The sequence below is a fragment of the Octopus sinensis genome, linkage group LG12 (assembly GCF_006345805.1).
Source record: "Octopus sinensis linkage group LG12, ASM634580v1, whole genome shotgun sequence".
NCBI classification, from domain to species: domain Eukaryota; kingdom Metazoa; phylum Mollusca; class Cephalopoda; order Octopoda; family Octopodidae; genus Octopus; species Octopus sinensis.
The window spans coordinates 36,843,390-36,865,889 of NC_043008.1; the positions used below are offsets into that span (position 1 = coordinate 36,843,390).

Consider the following 22,500-nt stretch of genomic DNA (forward strand, 5'->3'; position numbering starts at 1 on the left):
ATATAGATAGATAGATAGATATGTACATACATGATGATGATAGGATTTTGCTTTGGTACAGCTATGTTAACATACATGTATATGGATGGATTGTGGGATACGTGTATCTTAGAGTATACAGAAACATATACTTCTATAACTACATACATATCTGCATGCCAAATTCCAGCTAACATCAGATAAAAAGGCATTTAAGGATAGAAACATTTGATTTATATAAGGATGCCTTTCCTTCCTTAAACCACTCCAAGATAATAAAAAGGGAACATGGGCAGGTGTTTATCATATTGCCAAGAATAACACACACATGCATGCAAAAGCATGCTCGTGCAAACACACATGTATGCACTTGGACACTTATATGTATTTGTGTGTGTGTGTGTCCATGTGTCCAGTGATACTGATTGATTCAAGATAACCTTGTCAAATAATTTCTGTGTGATACAATCAAAGAAACAGGTATCCATTGAAAGCTATATTCATCATAGACTACTGGTTTCTCTTTTGTTTTCATGTGTGTGTGTTGTTAATTTAATTATCGATCTTATCTAGTCAGAAATCCGGGATCTGGAATTATCCAGTAATTTTTTGCTAGTTCATCTTGTCCTTTTTGTCTTCTCTTCTGGTGCTGTATGAACATTTAATGTGGGTTTAGAGTCAAGTTTTGGCTGCTATTTCCAGTGTGGAGGTATCTCTTAGATACCCTAAATTATATATATGTTTGTATGTATATATATATATATATGTATGTATATATGTATGTATGTATATATATGTATATATATATATATATATATACATATATATAAAGTTAATCCAAACATGAAAACACAACAACGCGAGGACGTGGAACAAATATAGTATTATTGGACACTCAGGTAGGTAGGGAAGAAGGAGGGTTTAACATTTCGAGCGGAGCTCTTCGTCAGAAACATAGGAGAAGGAAAGATCCAGAGAAGGGAAGACAGAGGAAAGAAAATCGCCAATGGTACACACGCGGTCACATTTTGAATCTTTTTAATAGGGGGTGGCATGGAACTTCAAGAGGAAGCCACGGGGTGTGACATGATGGTGGAGGCAACGGCTAAGGAAGGAGAGGTGGCTAGAATGGTGAGTTTTTTTCCTCTGTCTTCCCTTCTCTGGATCTTTCCTTCTCCTATGTTTCCGACGAAGAGCTCCGCTCGAAACGTTAAACCCTCCTTCTTCCCTTTCTTCCTGAGCGTCCAATAATACTATATTTGTTTCATGTCCTCACGTTGTTGTATTTTCTCTTTGTGTTTTCATGTTTGGATAGAGTATAGAGTTCACTTTGTAATGATATAATGTCAAGTTCTGTTTTACTGCATGCCACCTTGGTAAGCATACTGTACTATCTGCTTTCAGCGAACCACGATCAGAATTGCTAGATGAGGGTGTGTAGAAACTAGCTATATATTTGCTCTTTTCCTCGCATGACCATCTTTCTTATCCTGTACAGACATTCAAAAGTGCGGGCTTGTTTTTATCTCTCTCTTCTATCTTTTTTCTTTTCTTTTCAAAAACTTTTTCTCCCAGTGTTCACTATTTTCCTTATATTCTGGTCTAACGACCCTCCATTTGTGTTTTCATTTCGTTTCCTTGTATGTCTCCACTGACATGTTTTTGTTCCCAACTCTGACCCTCCATAAATCCAAAATTTTATTTTAGAATTTATGGGAGCAACTGTCTTTGAAGACTCATATTGTCATTGAATGCTTGAAATGAGGAGAAGATAGACAAGCGATAACTGATGAAGGGTCCTTTGTCTATGTTTACTTGTCCTGCTTTTCATTTTTTCTCATTGTTTACGTATTTAACTGATTTGTTTAACTATTTCATGTTATTTAGACTATTGGTGATGTCCTATACTCATATATGCATATATATATATAGAGACACACACACACATATATATATATATATCAATGTGTGTGTGTCAGTTTGTTTCATTAACGTACATACTATAAAGATACAAGCTATTAATAGTTTCTTGTATTTGAAACACTGATCTAGGCAGGTTTTTATAACATGCCCTGTGTCTCCAAGCAGTCTTCAGAATCATCACTCACTACTACAGTGCTCCTGAAATTACAGAGACATGTCACTATAACTGATATGGATATCACTAGGTACCCTAGGATAACTTTAGTTTGGTGACAAAAATTTTGTTTTAGTAAAAAAAAATATATACCAATTTCATTCATTATCAGTATTGAATTAAACAGCAACATAGGGATATGTAATTTTGCTGGCCTGTCTGCCCTAGAGATACTCAAAACTAAATCCAGAACTAAAGAGATAGGTATACACAGAGATGATAGGTTGGCTGTATCACAGAAAACCAGTGTTCACTCACTAGATAGATGTATAAAAGTATAAATCAATACTTTCAGTAATTTTGACCATTTTTAACAGCATCCATATACTTATCGTCATCATCGTTTTATTGTCCACATTTCCATGCTAGCATAGGTGGGTGGAGTTTATAGAGGTAGGTTTTCTGTGGCTGGGTACCTTTCCTGCTACCAACTCTCACCTGTTTCTAAACAAGATTATATTGGAAATGCATATCACTCATTTACAACAACCATGCAATGTTAAGACAAGGAGACAAAAATATACATGCACTGATACACACATACATATACATGCCTAACACACACAAATATGTGTGTGTATGTACATGACAGGTTTCTTTCAATTTCCTATTGCTAAATCTCACAAGGCTTTGGTTGGCTCAGGGTTATTGTAGAAGTCACTTACACTATGTGGTATGCAGCGGGATTGATCTTGAAGACTTTTGGTTGGGAAGCAGACTTCACCACACTTGCCTATGGTTAATAGTATAAAATCATTTAAAACTGATATACAGAATTTCATCAGAAACTTGATGATAGAACAGTTTAAATTTTCGTGTTTAATCTAATCAGTGACACTTAGTAAACCAAATGGAAAGGTCATGTTTATTAATGTAGATTCTAACTGCCTACACAATGTTCAAAAGCCTAGTCTGTGATTGATCATTGAATAGCTGATTTCTACTACAATAACACAGTGACAGCTAGCAGACATTACAATGAGAATAAATATATATAGCTTAGTCCAATCACCTAAAACAGTAGCAAGATGTTGGAATATCATCTGGTTCAATCCCCCTTTTCTCATCAGATGTTAAATCTAATTTAACTGAAAATTTCTTAGCCTTGTATTTTTGAATATTACTTCACATTTCTGCAACATTTTATTTTAAATGAACCATTCTTTACCACTACATTTATTGTATATTATTACATATAAAATTCTTGATGCCATCAAACACAAAATATATGTAAAAGAATACGGTGGTATTTTATGCAAAATACATTTGTTTTTATTGTATTTAGTAACCTCCTGCATTATTATGTATAAAATAATTCACTATTGTTATATATCAAATATTTCTGTTGGTTGGATAGTAAACAGTCATGTATCAGAATTTATAATAACAATTCTTGTTATGTGTTGAAAACAACACATCACTACCTATACAATACATATATTTCTGCATCTTAATTTATGACAATATTTTCATGTTATTGTAAAAACAAAACAAAATGTATCCATTACATAACAAACATCTCTGCAACAAGAAATAACAAAACAATCATATATTATTAACCCATTATCAAGATTTGTTTTTACATTAACAGAACCAGCAATATTTTCACCATTATTTATAGACCTCTTCTACCATGTAAACAGAACAAAAATTCTATACTTTTACCATACTGAGTTGTTTCTTTATCATTATATCAAGGTGAAGGTATTATAACATTACATACACAGCACTTCTCCATCAGTACATAACGAAACAATTCTATATCGTAACATAGTGAGCAATTTTGCATCATCGTATATCAAACAGTTTTTCATAGAAAATTCAGTTCTTTAAGGAGTATACTATTTTTTGTATTTTTTTTATTTTATATGTTTTTTTTTGTTTTTTGTTCTTTCTTTCTTTTATATTTTTGTTGGCAAGATATATGCAGGAAGGAAGGGAGGAAATTATATTTGCTGTTGTAAGTGTGTGTGTGTGTATGTGTTTTCTGATTCTGATTATTGTTAAGTGCCTACCTATATTAACAGCAATTCAATTATGACTTTCCTCACTTCGGTAATTGCTTGAGTGGCAAGTTGTGTTTTCACATTTTCTAGCTTACACTGTGTGGCTGTGTAGGTGTGTCTGCATATGTATGTGTAGGTGTAGGTGTGTGTGTGCGTGCATGTTTGCTTGTATGTGCATGTGTGTGTGTGTGTGTGATGCTTTGTTGATATGATGTATATGCGTTTGTGTATACCTCGCTGATTAGAAAAGTATGTTTTCCCATTTTATTTTGAACACTGTATGTGTATGTATCTTTGAAAGTGTTTGTGCATCTATGTATATATATATATGTGTGTGTATAGGCATTCATATATATATATATATATATATATATATGTGTATGTATGTATGTATGTATGTATATATGAATATATAAGTTTGCGCGCGTGTGTGTATGTGTGTGTATTTGTGTGTGAGCATGTGTGAATGTGTGTGTCTCTTCTGTATGTATTTATGACTGTATTCATCATGTTGTTGTTTTAGCATACACATTCATATATATATATATATATATATATACTAAAACAACATGATGCATGCAGTCATACATACATACATACATACATACAGATATATATATGTATGTATATATATATATATATACATGTACACACACACATATATATAATTGTATAGATATATATAATTGTATATATATATATATAATTGTATTTATATATATATGTGTGTGTGTGTGTATGTGTGTATGTGTATCTCTTTCTATGTGCACACTTTTATGCAAATTTGTTATGCATGGACACTTGCATTCAAAAGCACAAACACTGCTACTTGTATTTTGTAAACTGTATTCCATTTTTAAAACCACTCCTCCCCTTCAGCCCTCCTATCTTGTTTTTTTCTCTCTCTCTCTCTCTCTCTCTCTCTCTCTCTCTCTCTCCCTCTCCCTCTCTCTCTCTCTCCACTGTTCTTTTCTTACTGTCTTTTTGCATTCACTTCAGCTAAGCAAGCTTACTACTGCTGGTCAGTCTTTAAGACCTGAAAAGAAAACACTTGGGTGCAGAGATGAATATTTAGAAGACCTGTCTTCTAATTACCACCTTTAATCCATCATTAATTAAAGAAAATAAAATTAATTAATTAAAAGAAAATCAACAGCTGCCAAGTGATAATCACCAAATTTATTATTATTGTTGGTGTTGCTACTGCAGTTCTTTTTACTTGATTTAGTCATTGGACTGCAGCCATGCTGGGGAACTACCTTGAAGGGTTTAATTGAGTATAGTGACTCCAGTTCTTATTTTTTAAAGCTGGGTACTTATTTTTGGTCTTTTTTGCTGAACTGCTAAGTTATGATGACATAAAGAAACCAATACTGGGGTACAATATATACCCTGGTTTTTCTATATTTGATGTGGCATTGGATTTGTGGTTATCCTCCCCTTTCTCCTCCTCCTCCTCCTCCTTATCATCATCAACATCATCATCATCATCATCACATCATCATCATCATCATCACATCATCATCATCAAGTGGTTAAAACTGAGATGCGTTTTACCATGTCACACCTAGAATCTCTGTCCCCTCTTTGATCAGGTAAGTTTTCAATTTCATGTATTTTCTCGACCAATAACATCAACATAGTTATGGTGGGGTGGGATGGGGGTGGGTCCCTGAACTATAACATCTGAGAAGGCTTGGTATTCAGCACTCTAGTATTGGCCAGCAAAAGCTATCCTACATTGAACAATAATATCTAAAATGAACCGAATGTGTCATTAAATTTTCTCCCATTTTTTTTTTTTGTGCTCTTGCCATGAGATGGTTTGAGTATCATCATGGCAATCTTGAAGCTCCTTCTTTAAAATCCAGGTTTTAGGTTCCATAGAATAGAACCTGGAACATTCTTCTGTGTGGAGATTATACACAGGGCTCATATGACTGTTCAAGGAGTGGTTCTCAGTGGATCAAATCTGATCTGGTGTAATTCATATGTTAGTGATTACTTTATCATTCCCTTGCCTAATGTATCCCAGACCAGAATTTTGTGGCAGGTTAGCACTGGTTGCAGTCTCACTGGTCAGTGTTTGGAGCAGTCTGTTACTAAATATATGCACTAATTTTGGAAATTCCTTGTCATTACTTTTGGGAGTGAAGGGTTTGGCCAGATGAAGCAGCAAATGATAGTGCAAGGTTTGCTCATTTGACGGGGTTGTTGGTTGTGGTCCTGCTTTCTTTAGATGTGGCAGGTAACACTGGTGAGTTGTGGTGAGGTGTTGGTGTGTTCTGGTGTGCTGTGGTGATGGTTTGTTGGTGCAGGTAGACGTACAGTGAATATGGATGAGTGGGGGTGTTTACAAGGACTGGGAGATTGAGACAGGGGCTGTCCTTATGGTTGATATTTGATAACTACAGGAAAAACATGCAGAGTGAGGGAGTTCCAGAGATGGATGGTGTTTCTGGGGGAGGAAGAACCAATTGATAGTATTTAATGAAGGGATTAGTGAGGTTGGCTATATACATAACGAGAATGGGAGAGATCATTGAGTCAGGCAGGCTTGAGTAGGAGTAGCACGTGACCAACCAATTCTGAGGAGCAATAGCCATTACAGTAGCAGAAGAAAAGTGAAAGTGAGGAAACAGTTTCTTTATGGGTCAAATGTTGAAGGATGTTGATAAAAGACTTGAACTCACAGACCAAGAATAATTTATCTGTTACTTTATCTATTCTGCTATTTCATTTCTAATTCAACTGCCTCCATCATGTTGGTATTAATGGGGTGGGGTGTCGTGGGGGAGGAAGCCACTCTTGATGCTTGCATTGAAAACTTTTAATCCCAATACAGACAATATGTTACGTCCCTAAGCAAAACACTTTGGTCTGTTTGCTTCCATTAAACGTTGCCGGAAATTGATAAATTGTTCAAATAAGGTGATAATTGTTTTTTTGATTTTTTTTTTGTTTTTGTTACTTTAGCTTAACCCTTTTATGCACACAATGCAACTGGTTTATATACAGTATTCTGGCTACAGCAAATTACTTGAACATAATCTGCCGTCTTACATAGAATATACGCCATCCGTTTTATTTAACACATATGCAACTGAAGATACAACAAGATTAGTTATAAGCAGAAGTAGTGGTGATTGTGATGGTGGAGGTGGTGGTAGTAACTGTTATGCTGTAATGCCAATAGCAATGATCTTTAGAAAGATTATCTCACTGACAGTACAATTTACAGTTAAAATTGCTGGGCATATCTCTAGTTACGTTTATGATGTTGTCAGGAGTTGTGAATCTTTGAAAGGTTTAGCTTAACGACAGAATTTACAGTCACACCAGTTACATGCAGTAACCACAATACAGTGTTGTCAGCAGCTATTTAGACTGTGAAGATGTTTAACTCACGAACAATAAGCTTTATAATTAGCACAGCTATATATAGAAGCCATTACAGATGGCCATCAGAAGTTACCGACTGTAAAAGGATTAACACAATGGCAATTTACAGTTAGGACTGCAAGGATGTTATGGTTAGAATTATTGTCTGCATTAGCTATTTCTTACGAAGAGTACATTTCAATCAACTGTAGTTTTGAAAAGATTAATGGTATGAAAACTTGAAGCTAATCACCTGTCGTATGAGGTATCTAAGCAGAGGGAAGGATTTAACATGTAGACTAGGGATATCAATTGTCAATGTTTTATCACAGAATGTCAGAGTAAAATTGTAATTCATCACAAGAAAATGACATTCAGCATTCAATTGCAACTTCACTTCAATTTCTTTAAATGCTTCTGAACATAATAAGTTCAGAAGTTGTGACCCAATAATTCATTACCTGTAATAAATGTCTGTTAGATGCTATACTAAACCATTCAGAGATAACGAATTTTTTATTTCTTAATTTTTTTTTTCTATTCAGCCAGTCTGAAAATGTGATAATTCATTAGTGGCAAGCCATCTGTTATTGACATCAATCACTCATTCTTGTAATCACCCATCCTCTCTTACCATCCATCATTCAACCTCCCTCATACCAGCAAATATGTAGATTCGATTACAGTCTCTCTTCCATTACTCCCCCAAGCACTTTCATTCTTCCACCTCTCTACCCTCACATACTTACCATTTTGTTTCTCCATTCCTAGCCCCACTCCTTTCATCTATTCATTGTGGTCTGAGTCATCGATCTCTCTTCTTCCTCCCACCTTGGTCATTTTGTTCTGAACAAACACAGACACTGCAGAGCCAAGGGAGCATTTTATTTTTACCCAAGTCCTTAGTACTGATCTAGTGTTTACCATAATAAAATACTGTCAGCATACCCTGTAAAGTCTTTGGTATTCAGAAGAGCAACCAATTATAGAAACCACATAAACATTGGAAGATGTGGGTGGGATATGGTCCTCTGGCCCATAACTTTGAATAGGAACTGCCTTGGGGATGTGACAACCCATGCAGCACATGCTAGCATGCAAAGCAGACACAGGATGAGGATAGTGTTCAGGATAACCGTTCACATTAGTGTGAAACAGTTTTCCTTTGTCTCAGTCTCTGAGCTATACAATGGTAGTGCCCTATGATTTCCTTAAAATAATATGTGTGTGTGTGTGTACACTTAGTTTTATGTGTATGTGTATATATATATACATATATGTGTGTGTGTGTGTGTGTGTGTATATATACACAGGGTGTCCCAAAAAAATGTATACACATACTGGTTCGGCAAAAGAGAACGATAGAATAAGTACTAGGCTTACAAAGAATAACAAATTTACAATTATTTAAGGTGTGTATACATTTTTTTGGGACACCCTGTATATACATATACACATAAAACTAAGTGTACATACACACACACACACACACATATATATATATATGTATGTATATATATATATATGTATATATATATATATATATATATATATATATATATATATATATAAATACAATTGTTCGTTTGTCTTCCACCTGCCTTCGTCTTTTGTTTATTTTCATAAAGCTTCCCGTTATATATATATATTGGGTCATCCCATAAATCATGCGTTTTTTTTCATACTTCTTTTATTTTTCAAAATTAAGATAAACAAAGATATTTTTTAACCTAAAATATACTCTCATTCATTTTCTACAATGTTCTTCCACCTATCTGGTAGACTTGCAAGGCTCCTCTTCCAAAATTCACTTGTCTATGATGAAAAACACTTCTTCGCTACTGTTCTGACCTTGTCTACAGAATTCATACTTATTTCATCCAAATGATTTTGAAGAATGCGGAATAAATGATAATGAGGTGGGGCATCGTTTCACATTCAAACTGCTCCAGCCTTTGGAATGTTATTCTTGCTGCATGTGGCCTGGTACTTATTCTATTGGTCTCTTTTGGGGATGTAAACACACCAACACCAGTTCTCAAGTGGTGATGGGGGACAAATACAGGTACTAAGACATGCATTAACACACACACACGTATATATCATCATCATCATCATCATCATCGTTTAACGTCCGCTTTCCATGCTAGCATGGGTTGGACGGTTCAACTGGGGTCTGGCAAGCCCGAAGGCTGCACCAGGCCAGTCAGATCTGGCAGTGTTTCTACAGCTGGATGCCCTTCCTAACGCCAACCACTCCGAGAGTGGTATATATATATATATATATATATATATATATATATATAATATATATATAATATATATATTATATATATATATATGTATGTATATATATATTTATGGATATATATATGTATAGATGGGCTGGACACGTCGCCCGGGTCATCGATAATCATTGGATGAACGCAGCTGACGAGTGGTACCCGCGTGGGCGGAAAAGACCACCCGGAAGACCTCCACGACGGTGGAGTTACGATTTCAGGAGGACGATTGGGATCACGTGGATGAGAAAGGCGCGATCCAGAGAAGAGTGGACAGCGTGCTGTGACCAGCGGTGTCAAATGGACGCCTGACGGACTGGTCGGTCAAGGTGAAGGTGATATATATATATATATACTGCGGTTTCTGTTTACGAAATTCACTCACAAGGCTTTGGTCAGCCCAAGGCTATTAATAGAATACACTTGTCCAAGGTGTCACACAGTGGGACTGAATCTGGAACCATGTGGTTGGGAAGCAAGCTTCTTACCACACACCCACTCCTGCACCTTACATATAAATATTATAAATTTATATGTTAGGTGTATGTATGCATATACATACATGCATTTATATATATATATACACACACACACACGCATGCATGTACATAAACGCACACACACATGCACATACACACTCACACACATTGAGAGGTGTAAAAGTCTGCTGTCTGTCATTAATTTGCCTTGTTAACTTTTCCCTGAAAACAGGGAATTTATTCTGTCTTGGGAGTCTGTTTGGTCACGTGTATGTGTGTGTATGTGTGTGTGTGTGTGTGTGTGTGTGTGTGGTGTGTGTGTGTAACATACATTAGCTCCACAGAATGTTGGTATGTTCTCAAAGAACTGAGCTTGATGCAGTTTCAGTTCTCAGAGTACCTGTTTCACTTATGCTGCCAACCTACAAAATCTTGCTGGTCCCTATATTGGTAAGAAATGGTTCCCAACTGGGTGACTTTCTCCTCATAGGCTGCATAAAGCCAAACACTTTTGTCATGTCCCTATAACCAATTCAAAATTAGGTGATATTTTCTATAGTTTTCTTAACTTGTAGCAAATCATTGAAAATTAATGATGAAAAATGTAACAAAATATAATTTCCAAATACAGAATTAATTAATTAATTAATTAGTTAATTAATTATTAATTAATTCATTAACTAATTCTCTGGATGACTTACTGAGTAATGCCACTTACTCAGTTTTCTTCTAGCTCATATCAACAGCTAAAATTTATGAGATATCTGTGAATTGTACAAACCTCAATGAAAGATTTGCAAGGAATTGGCTACATTAGAGCCTAATGGAATGCCAAAAAAAAAAAAAAAAATCGATTAAATTCTGAAATATCATTTATCTAGCTTCATTATCTGTTGTCTTCTAAATGAGGTGTGGAGGTGGAGTTAAGCCCCTTAATTACTTTGTATGAATACTAAATACATTTTTTTCTGTTGTATCTATTTGAGAAGAGATTAAGCTAAAGGTACGTGTATGTTGAAATGATATAAGAGTTAGAGAAATAAATCAAAGTGGCCAGAGGCATTTATTTGAATAACTTAGAGAAATGCCAGTAAGAGTGTTACAATAACATCCACTTGAGTAAGGGAGATAATCTCAAGATTTAATAATTCTCCAAAACTAACCTGCCATTAGGAAAAGTGAAGGCTTATTATTTGGAGATGAGTGGACAGTTGTGGACACATGTTTCTGGCTCATTAGCCATCATCTGCACAGCAATTGTCTGACCACATCTCCAGTAACCGAAGACTCATACTTATCCAAGACACTTACATTGTAACATACATCCATGACACATTCACTATTGTTTTGTTATTTTCACTATTATTATTCTTTTTTCTTTAAGTTTCTTCTCATGGATTCAGCCATTGGTCTGTGGTCATACTGGAGCAGAAACTTTAAAGGATTTTAGCTGATCACATTGAAAATAATCCTTATTTCAGTTTGGTACTTATTTTACCAATTCCTGTTTATCAAACAGCCATATTTTAAAAAATAGATTGCAACTTGTACCATTTTAAATAACACATAGGCATGTGCATATATATATATATGCCAGTGCTACCTGACTGGCCCTTTGGCAGTGGCACATAAAAAGTACCCACTATACTCTCAGAGTGGTTGGCATTAGGAAGGGCATCCAGCTGTTGAAACCTTGCCAAATCAGGTTGGAGCCTGGTACAGCATTCTGGCTTGACAGTCCTCAGTCAAACTGTCCAGCCCATGCTAGCATGGAAAGCAGACATTAAACAATGATGATGATGATATATATATATATATATATATATATATATATGTATATATATATATATGCTCGAAATGAAGAGTAGATAGACAAGCGACAACTGATGAAGGGTCATTCTCTGTGTTTACTTGTCCTGTTTTCCATTTTTTTTTCCTCATTGCTTGAATATTTAACTCGTTTGTTTTCATACTTCATGTTGTTTACATAGTTGGTGATGTCCTGTACCCATATATGTATATATATATATATATATATATATATTATTTATATTATTATTTAATTGAATGCCACACATCCATTTCCAAGTAAGTTTACATATACATATACATGCGTGTGTTTGTGGTGTGTGTGTCTACAAGCATATACATTCATATGTATGTATGTGTGTATGCATGTGTTTGTGTGTGTGTGTGTGTGTATATGTATGCCTTTGATGGGCTTCTGCACAGTTACCACTCATATCTTACTACTACTACTACTACTACTACTACTACTACTACTACTAATAATAATAATAATAATAATAATAATAATAATAATAATAATAATAATATGTGGGTGTGTGTTAAAGAAGCTTAATTCCCAGCCATGTGGTTTTGGATTCAGTCTCACTGCATAGCACCATCTTGGGCAAAGCTTGGAACTAACCAGAGCCTTTCAGTAAGTTTGGTTGGTAGAAACTGAAAGAAACAATGAATCCTATTGTGTGTGTGTGTGTGTTCATGTGTGCATGTTTGTCTTGTATGTATGTGTATATATATAATTTAGTATCATCTGGGTATTAAATAACCTTATAGTGTCCTTTCTAAAGCTCATCTTCATCTTAATCATCATCATCGTCATCATCATCATCATCATTATTTAATGTCTGTTGTCCATGCTGGCATAGGTTGGATGGTTTGACCAGAGCTGGCAAGCTGGGGTGCTACACGAGACTCCTTTTTGGTATTGGCTACCAAGTGCCATCATATTGTAGGAACTATCTTCTTACTGGATATACATGTGGAAATTTGTGAGTTTCTGTAGAGTCTATACATAAGAATTTTAATACAAGAAGATAGAATGAACAGGCTTCAAGAAGGTTCTCGGTGCTTCAATTCAGTCCAGCCACTGTGAAGAACATCTTTTACTATTCTACAGAATCCACTTTTCATCACAAATTACAATACAGTCAAGAAATGGATCGGTCTGGTTATGGAGAAGAAGTGTCGAACAAATTTCATATCTGCGCATTTTCTGATTTTCATTCAAATTGTGTGGTATCCATTTGTTGAGCTTTTTTGATCTTCCGATCGCATGCAAATAGTTGCTGGCAATATTTTGGCTAATTTGAAGTTCTTTTGCCAGTTCTCAAGTGGTTTTACATGGATCTTTTTCAATGAAGGTCTTTAATAGACTGTCATCAATTACAGATGGGTATCCACTCCACTCACGATTTTCAAGGCCTAGGTCTCCACTGCAAAATCATTTAAAGCATTTTTGAGCTGGCTACTCACTGGTCATTTCCTCACCAAATGTTTCATTGATATGGCAAATAGCTGCAGCTGCTTTACAAGCTTTTTTGAAGTTGAATGGCAAAATGGCTCAAATATCACTCTTTGACTGTTCCATTTCAGATGACTGTTACCACAGTGAAAAAAATATCAATAGTAGTTTATTGATGCATTTAGGCAAGTCTATGTCTGGATTATCAGACAATTGCAAAAAAAATGTTTAGAAAAAATTCAAAACTCTGCAAAAATCCGTACAAATTCTTCATGGTTCAAAATGTTGCTTACTTTTTACTCAACCTGATGAGTGTGTGTGTGTGTGTGTGTATTTGCGCATGTGTGTGTGTGTATGTGTGTGTGTGTGTATGTGTGTGTGTGTGTACTCTAGTTGTTTCATTTCATTGCTTTCTAGATATAGCGAACACACTTCTCTGCATCATTAGAGCAAATATATTTTAGAAGAGAATTGATATCTTCTCCCTACACCCAGTCAATGAATCAAAGAAAACTGAATGAGCAAAATTATTTATCCATATGAGGATAATGGAACTCATAAAACTTGAACACATGACTTAGTATTCCTCAGTAATCTATCACCTTTAACTTTACAGCTGTTTATCTAATAAACACAATACCTGTAAATTTCGGAATCTGCTCAGAAGTTTGAAAAAGAAAACTGTAACAATTTTGAGACATTTTTTTTAGAAAATTACATTTTATTTTAGTTATTTTTTTTTATACTATGGTTTAGAGAAATTCCTGGGTTTCTTTGCTTAGTGTAAGAATTTATGTGTGTGTGTGTGTGTGTGAATGTATGTATATATTTGTGTGTGTGTGTAAATGCATGTGTGTATTTATATATAGGCATATATATATATGTCCATGTCAGCATGGAAGACGGACGTTAAATGTTGACGATGATGTATGTGTGTGTGTGTGTAATATATATATATGTATATATGATTTCACCTCCAGGAATATTTAATAGTCATGGATCATGGCATTTTATTTAATTATATTTAGTTAAAAATTCCTAGTTTTAGGCTAGTGAAGGTACATTACAGGTTGTTTACTTGTGAACATAAATTGGAAACCAAGGAGTGACTACACATCTGCCTGAAGAGATGCAAAAGAAAAATATCTTCACATTTCTAAATTAGAGCACTTGTTGTCCTTGACTTTCACCCCAAAAAAATAAAAACAACAAAAAAGAAACAACAAAGAGAATATGACTCCTAATCTGAACTCTAAAGATTTTTCACTTTGTTCAAGACATAAATATATTTTTGAACTATGAAGTATTTTTAAATACTATAAGTTTTAAAAAGTTTGCTTCCTGACTGCATGGTACCAGGTTCAGTCTCACTGTGTGGCCTAGCTTCTTTAACAATAGCCCAAGGTAGACCAAGGCCTTGTTGAGTGGATTTGATTAACAGAAACTGAAAAAAAAAAGACACACACACACATGCACACAAACACATATAGATAGATAAATAGATATGAGTGTGTGTGTAAATATATATCATCATAATCATCATCATCATCATCATCATCATCATCATCATCATCATCATCATTTAACGTTCACTTTCCATGCTGGCATGGGTTGGACGGTTTGACTGAGGGGTGGCAAGCCGGGAGGCTGTACCAGGCTCTAATCTGATCTGGCAAGGTTTCCACAGCTGGATGCTCTTCCTAACACCAGCCACTCTGTGAGTGTAGTGGGTGATTTTTACATACCACCGACAAGGGACCCAGTCAAGGAGCACTGGCTTCGACTGCGTTTGGATGGTGCTTTTTACGGGAGCCAGTCTAGAGGCACTGGCATTGACCATATTTATGTATATTTGTATATACATATATACAGGTAGATGTGTGTAGCTTAGTGGTTAGGGTGTTGGACTCATGATCGTAAGATTGTGGTTTCAATTCCTGGACTAGGTTACACATTGTGTTCTTGAGCAAAACACTTCATTTCACCTTCCTCCAGTCCACTCAGCTGGCAACAATGAGTAATCCTTTGAGGGATTGGTGTTCCATTCATTTGGGAAGTATATACACCACTGAAATCGGGAAACCATCCCTTATGAGCCTGACATGGCCAAGAAGGAAACATTTATTTTATTTTATATACATGTATGTATATATGTATGAATATATGTATGTATGCATTTACGTATGTATGTTTCAATAATAATAAAGGGTAAAATTCATTAATCAATTAATAATTAATAATTTTACCAAGTAGTTTGGTATGTTAAAAGAACCATTATTGATAATTTTATACAAAAATTCTATACTTATAAGCATAATGATAATTATAATTATAGAATTTTTGTATGTATGTATGTGTATATATGTGTATGTGTGTGTGTGCCTATACACTCATACACATACACATACAAGGTGCATTTTAGAAGCAGGTATAACTGTCTTAGATTATTGTAATCTTAGTGTGTATTTACTATACATCTCATATTAACCTGCCAACTTCTGTTATTGTAGAGTGAAGGAGATGACTGTAAAAACATTTTGAACACCCATCTGCTAAACAGAGCTTGTCACAGCTGACTAGTTTGCAGAATGTAGTCAGGATGTGAAGACAGTTCAGAGGCTCACTTTGTGATAAAGTTTTGAGTTACACTGCAAAAGTGTTACAGGAACTTATGGAATGCTCTGCACTGCATTTATGGATTAGCTTGTATGAGCCAAGCATATAATTTTTACTGTTACAAGAGACCAGGCAAAAAAAGGCCACCAGAAAAGTCATGTTGATCTCCTTCTTTGACAGCAAAGTATCATCTATATCCACTGGCTTCCCTCTGGTCAGACAGTCAGCAAGGAGTGCTTTGTGGAGGTTTTGATTGAGTTTAGGAAGAGTTTTTTGTCATTTTGCCACAAAAGCCCAGAGTACCTGCACCAAAGCAAAGAGGGGCATCAGAACTGCTACTCACCCTCCCTACCGTCCAAACCTTGCCCCCTGTGACTTTAGGTTGTTCCCCAAGCTGAAAAAGAAAAGGAAGGAGGCTTTGACAAGAGCCCTGGACACCTTCACTTTGGCGGGCTTCCATGGGGACTTCCCAAAGTCATCTCGAGTGATAGAACAGGTGCACTGATACAGAGTTCCTACTGTGAAGGAGATTTTGTACTTTCAAATTAATAAATGTCTCTCCTGAAAATGTCTCAAAACTTCTGGAATGCATCTTGTATATTTGTGTGTGTGTGTGTGTGTGTGTGTGTGGCTGTGTGTATCTATGTGTGAGAATCTTTGTGTTTCTCCCTCATCATTACTAGACAACCGGTGTAGATTTGTTTATATCCGGTAACTTAGCCAATTAAGCAAAAACTGACTGACGGGAACAAGAAAATGGTAAAAGATAAGTGATAGGAAAATGTTTCCTATTACTGCAGTTTGGTATTTTGCATAATCTTAAGACTTATTTCCAGTTTACAATGTAGTATGTGTTAGATATAAAATATCATGTGGTCATTCTGATCTCCTCATCTATATGTGAATATTGTAAAGAGCAAAGGACATGAAAGCTTCATGAGATGGTTGAATACAAACGTTGTGTCTCTCAAGGCCTTCGTTAGGGACATCACTAAGTTGTGCTTTAAACCATGCAACTTAGAAGTGATAAAGAATTTACCGACTGTCAGAAGTTCTTTCAGTAATTTGGATATTTCACCATACCATTTTGTTGTGTGTATAATGCGGCATAATAATATATGGGTTGTTTGCTCTAGATGTATATTTTATATCGTTTGCACTGTTTGCAATCAGATGTTATTAAAACTGAAATATTTGAAACATTTGAAACATAGCCGTCCAACCCATGCTAGCATGGAAAGCGGACGTTAAACGATGATGATGATGATGATGATTTACCTTCCTCTATGCTCTGTCTTATCAAGAGACTTTGCATTGCTCACCTATTTTTCCTCATATGTTCATGTCCGGTTTGGGTGTTCCATTCAGAATTGCAAGGTCATGATTTCAATTGTCAGACCAGGTAGTGAGTTATGTTTTTGAGCAAAACACTTCCTTTCCTGTTTCTCCAGTCCACTTAAATGTAAATGAATTACTCCGGTATGGACTGGCATCACATTTAGGAGATGCAATCCACCACACATTGACAAGGACTGGACCTTGTGGTGGGCTATCACATGTACTTGAATCACATAGAGTCTTCTAGCATTTCAAACCGAGTACATTGTCTCTCAGAGTAACAACTACATAGTATATAGTATTTGTACTATATGGTACATATAAAGGCGGTGAGCTGGCAGAGACATTAGCACACCTGGTGAAATGCTTTGAGGTACTTCATCTGCCGCTACGTTCTGAGTTCAAATTCTGCCGAGGTCAACTTTGCCTTTCATCCTTTTGAAGTCAATTAAATAAGTACCAGTTACGCACTGGGGTCGATATAATCAACTTAATCCGTTTGTCTGTCCTTGTTTGTCCTCTCTGTGTTTAGCCCCTTATGGGTAGTAAAATAATAGGTATTTCGTCTGCCGTTACGTTCTGAGTTCAAATTCCGCTGAGGTCGACTTTGCCTTTCATCCTTTCGCGGTCAATAAATAAAGTACCAGTTATGCACTGGAGTTGATGTAATTGACTTAATCCCTTTGTCTGTCTTTGTTTGTCCCCTCTATGTTTAGCCCCTTGTGGGCAGTAAAGAAATATATATAGTACATATAAAGCACCATCCGTTCGCGTCCGTTGCCAGCCTCGGCTGGCCCCGTGCCGGTGACACGTAAAAGCACCTTCCGTTCGTGGCCGTTTGCCAGCTCTGTCTGGCCCCGTGTCGGTGGTACGTAAAAGCACCATCCGTTCGTGTCCGTTGCCAGCATCGCCTGGCCCCGTGCCGGTGACACGTAAAAGCACCATCCGTTCGTGGCTGTTCCCCAGCTCTGTCTGGCACCTGTGCAGGTGGCACGTAAAAAACACCCACTACACTCGCGGAGTGGTTGGCGTTAGGAAGGGCATCCAGCCGTAGAAACACTGCCAGATCTGACTGGGCCTGACGAAGCCTTCCAGCTTCACAGACCCCAGTTGACCCGTCCAACCCATGCTAGCATGGAAAGTGGACGCTAAATGATGATGATGATATAGTATTTGTACAGTTTTAGTAATTGTTAGTGGCATGTTGGTAGAGTATTTTATTATGTCTTCAACAGAAGGTTGTAATGTACCACTGGGCTTTTAATAGTTCATTTAAAATTTTTCCTCTTCTAATTAGTGTTTTATTACAACTGAAATATTGATTAAATTTTGATTTTTATCGTTAATTATTCAGCACTGTATTGTCAGACATTGCTCTTTTTTTACTTACAAACTCTAAACTTTAATTGCTATATGGTTGCTTGATCTTGTAGAATTAGTAGCTAAAGCTCTTAAATCATGTTCTATCATCTTATTGGACAAAGTTATCCTGCACTTACCAAAAGACGGGATGGTCATGGCTGATCTGACTTTAGATTACAGAACTGTTCCAACATGGCTAACTTGGGTTTAAATATTAAGAACTACTAGCCTGGCGCTGCTTGGGTTTGTTTAGAATTTAGAATTGGAATTTTTCAAAAGTAAAAATTTTGCATTATGTAGCTTGTTATTCTCTTTGAGTGAACATTTTTCTGGTTGAAATACACCAAAAAATGGCAACACAGCAGTCAAAAAATTGTAAAAAATAGGCATTTTCATAGAAAAAAAGCACATTTTTTATGTAAATAACTTTTGGTGTTAACATGGTCCGATTTGAATTTTTTCTTCTATGGAAGGAAGAGCAAGCATTCTTCTATCATACTCTCAATTTTGGTCAACTTGCACTGCAGAGTCTTGGAGGGGATAGTATTAGTTGAAGGCTACCAAGCCTGCCACACACACAGACAACTTCAGCTTTATATATATATAGATTTGTTAAACATATGGAATATCTTTTACACTTATTATTTCCTACATGTAAACTCTCTTTGATCTCTGTGTCTGTCTTTCTATCTGTTTCTTCATACCTCTCTTGCTCCTCTTCTTTTTCCTCTTTCCTCTTTTCTTCACTCTGTCTCTCCTTTTTCTCTTTGTTTCTTTTCTCTCACTTCCTTCATGCTACCCCCCCTTTGTCTCTGACTATCATCTCTTTCTTCCCATTCTTTCTCTCTATTCCCCCTTTCTTCTCTCTTGTTTCTCTCCTTTCACCCCCCTGCCTCTCTCTGTTCTTTCTCTCTCTTTCTGTGTACCTCTCTTTTTTTACACTCACTTTTACTATCCGTTAATTACTCATAATTAGGTTTACTACACTAATAGTAAAATGTAATAATACAAAGTGCTACCTATACCAAGTTAAGACAAATAATAATAATTATAATAATAATAATAATAATAATAATAATGATAATGATAATAAATGATGATAATGATAATGATAATAGTAATTATAAAAGTGATAATAATAATAGTAATAATAAATCAATAAATAATCAAATAATTCAATAAATAAATATGCGCATATAACTAAAACAAAATGTAAGAAAGAAAAAGCATATTTTATTTCATTACTGCCGTAGATAATTATCAATTATAATTATAAGTTAAATGTAAAAAAAGTAAATAATTGTAAAATATTATTTTCAAATTTATTTTGAAAAATAGTGAAAATTAAATTTTCTCTCTAGTTAAAGACATAGATACAATTTAACTGTGTGACTTGTTTGGGTTTCTTCTTCAAATGATGCCACATGTTTGTAAAATATGGTACATTAGTACGTGAAATATCAAAATGATGATGATGATTATGATAATTATCATCATTGTTACTATCATCATACACACCACCACCATCACCACCACCACCACCACCATCGTCATCATTGTGTTTTATTTTTATTTATCCGTTTATTTGTATAAAAATGGTTGGTAATACATTACTGAATGTATGTGTATATGTATATACATATATATATGTGTATATATATATATATATATATATATATATACATACGTATATATATATATATATATATATATATATATATATACATGGTTCAGTGGTTAAAGCATCAGCCTTACAATTGTGAGGTTGTGAGTTCCTTTCCTAGATTGGACTCTGTGTTGTTTTCTTGAGCAATACACTTTATTTCACATTGCTCCTGTTCACTCTGCTATAGAAATGACTTACAATTCCTCTGGTGCCAAGCTGTATCGACTTTTGCCTTTTCCTTGGACATCAACACCATTAGTATGGAGAGAGGAAACCGGAATGCATGGGCTACTGCAGGTCCTCTACAAAACAACCTTGCCCTGACTTGTGCCTTGAAGGAACTTTTTTTGAGCAATCACATGGTCATTCGTGACCAAAGGAGATCTTTACTCTTTGTACATATGCATACATGCATACAAACCACAGATACAAATACATACACACAATCACACCCTCACACATTTATAAAATATATTGGTTTGATTTGGATTTTTAAGTTTTTCCAGTTGCTGCATAATAGTTAAATATGCCACTACAAGTGAAAGGTGAAGTTCAGATTACTGTGAAATGCAATGCTCATTTTTCTTGTTTTGAATTAGTCATGTATTATCTCATATTTTTAAGATTTCATTGATATGAGTGTTTATTTTTAGAATGACACTGTTGGGTAGGTGTGAGAGGATAAATCTAGTTGGGATACAGAACAGATAGAATATTGGGGCTAGATATGTTAAAGGACTCAGGCATTAAATTCTTTCTTTCTCCTCTACATCATCATTTTATGATGATGTACATACTCATTATTGCTTATAATGAATATTCTTTCCTACTCTAGGCACAAGGCCCAAAATTTGAGGGGAGGGGGCCAGTCGATTGGATCGACCCCAGTACGCAACTGGTACTTAATTTATCAACCCTAAAAGGATGACAGGCTAATTTGACCTCGGCAGAATTTGAAGTGAGAACGTAAACACAAGGGGCTACACCACAGGGGACAAACAAGGACAAACAAATGGATTAAGTCGATTATATTGACCCCAGTGCGTAACTGGTACTTATTTAATTGACCCCGAAAGGATGAAAGGCAAAGTCGACCTCGGCGGAATTTGAACTCAGAACGTAGCAGCAGACAAAATACCGCTAAGCATTTTGCTGGCGTGCTAACCGTTCTGCCAGCTTGCCACCTTGCTTATAATGGATATTGTAACAACCCCTAACAAGTATATGTTTTAGCAATATCAATAGACTAGTCTGATTTCGGATTCTTGCTGAATGGCTATCATGACAAGACAAGAGAAATAGTACCACTAACACTGTTAGAATTAAATCATGTTTCCTGATGACATATCATTTAAATGTTCATGTACAACAAAACATTTTGATGCTTCATATATATAATATATTATCTCTCTCTCTTTCTCTCTCTCTCTCTCTCTATCTGTCTATCAATTTGTATATATATGTATATATATATATGTATATATATATATATATATATAAAACATTCCTGTTGTAATTGACAAAAAGAAAATGGAAATATATTGCTGATTAAGCAAAGATTTAATGAAGTCAGAAAGATAATGTTTGATGGCATACTCTGCTTAAATCGAATCCCATACGCCACACATATCCATTATATATATATACATAAATACATACTATAATATATATATATATATAATATATATATATTATATAATATGTATGTATATTGCATACAAACTTCATCACAGACACTAACAGATATCAACTTTTATCTAGACTCTGTTTGTTTGTTCGCCTCCCCCACCATTCCATTCATCCGTCTCTCATTGTTTTTCTTTTTCTTCTGTGTTTGTTTTCTTTGACAGAGGTCGGAAAGTGTACGAAGCACCGCGATTCATGACCATAGCACAGGCAGCTCACCAACTTCTGACAATCATCAGTAAAATGCAAAGCACTAATCAACATGAAACGGGTAAAGTGTTTTTCTATTTGATATTTACG

General features: G+C 35.4%; 1 protein-coding gene across 1 annotated transcript in view; it reads left to right on the plus strand.

Annotated features, from left to right (window-relative positions):
• The window catches only part of LOC115217989 (diphthine methyl ester synthase), a 434,790-nt gene that overhangs the window by 218,743 nt on the left and 193,547 nt on the right, over window positions 1-22,500 (plus strand). The window contains exon 7 of the mRNA XM_029787730.2: window positions 22,365-22,471. Within this exon, the coding sequence (XP_029643590.1) occupies window positions 22,365-22,471 (107 nt within the window). The remainder of the gene's footprint in view (window positions 1-22,364; window positions 22,472-22,500) is intronic.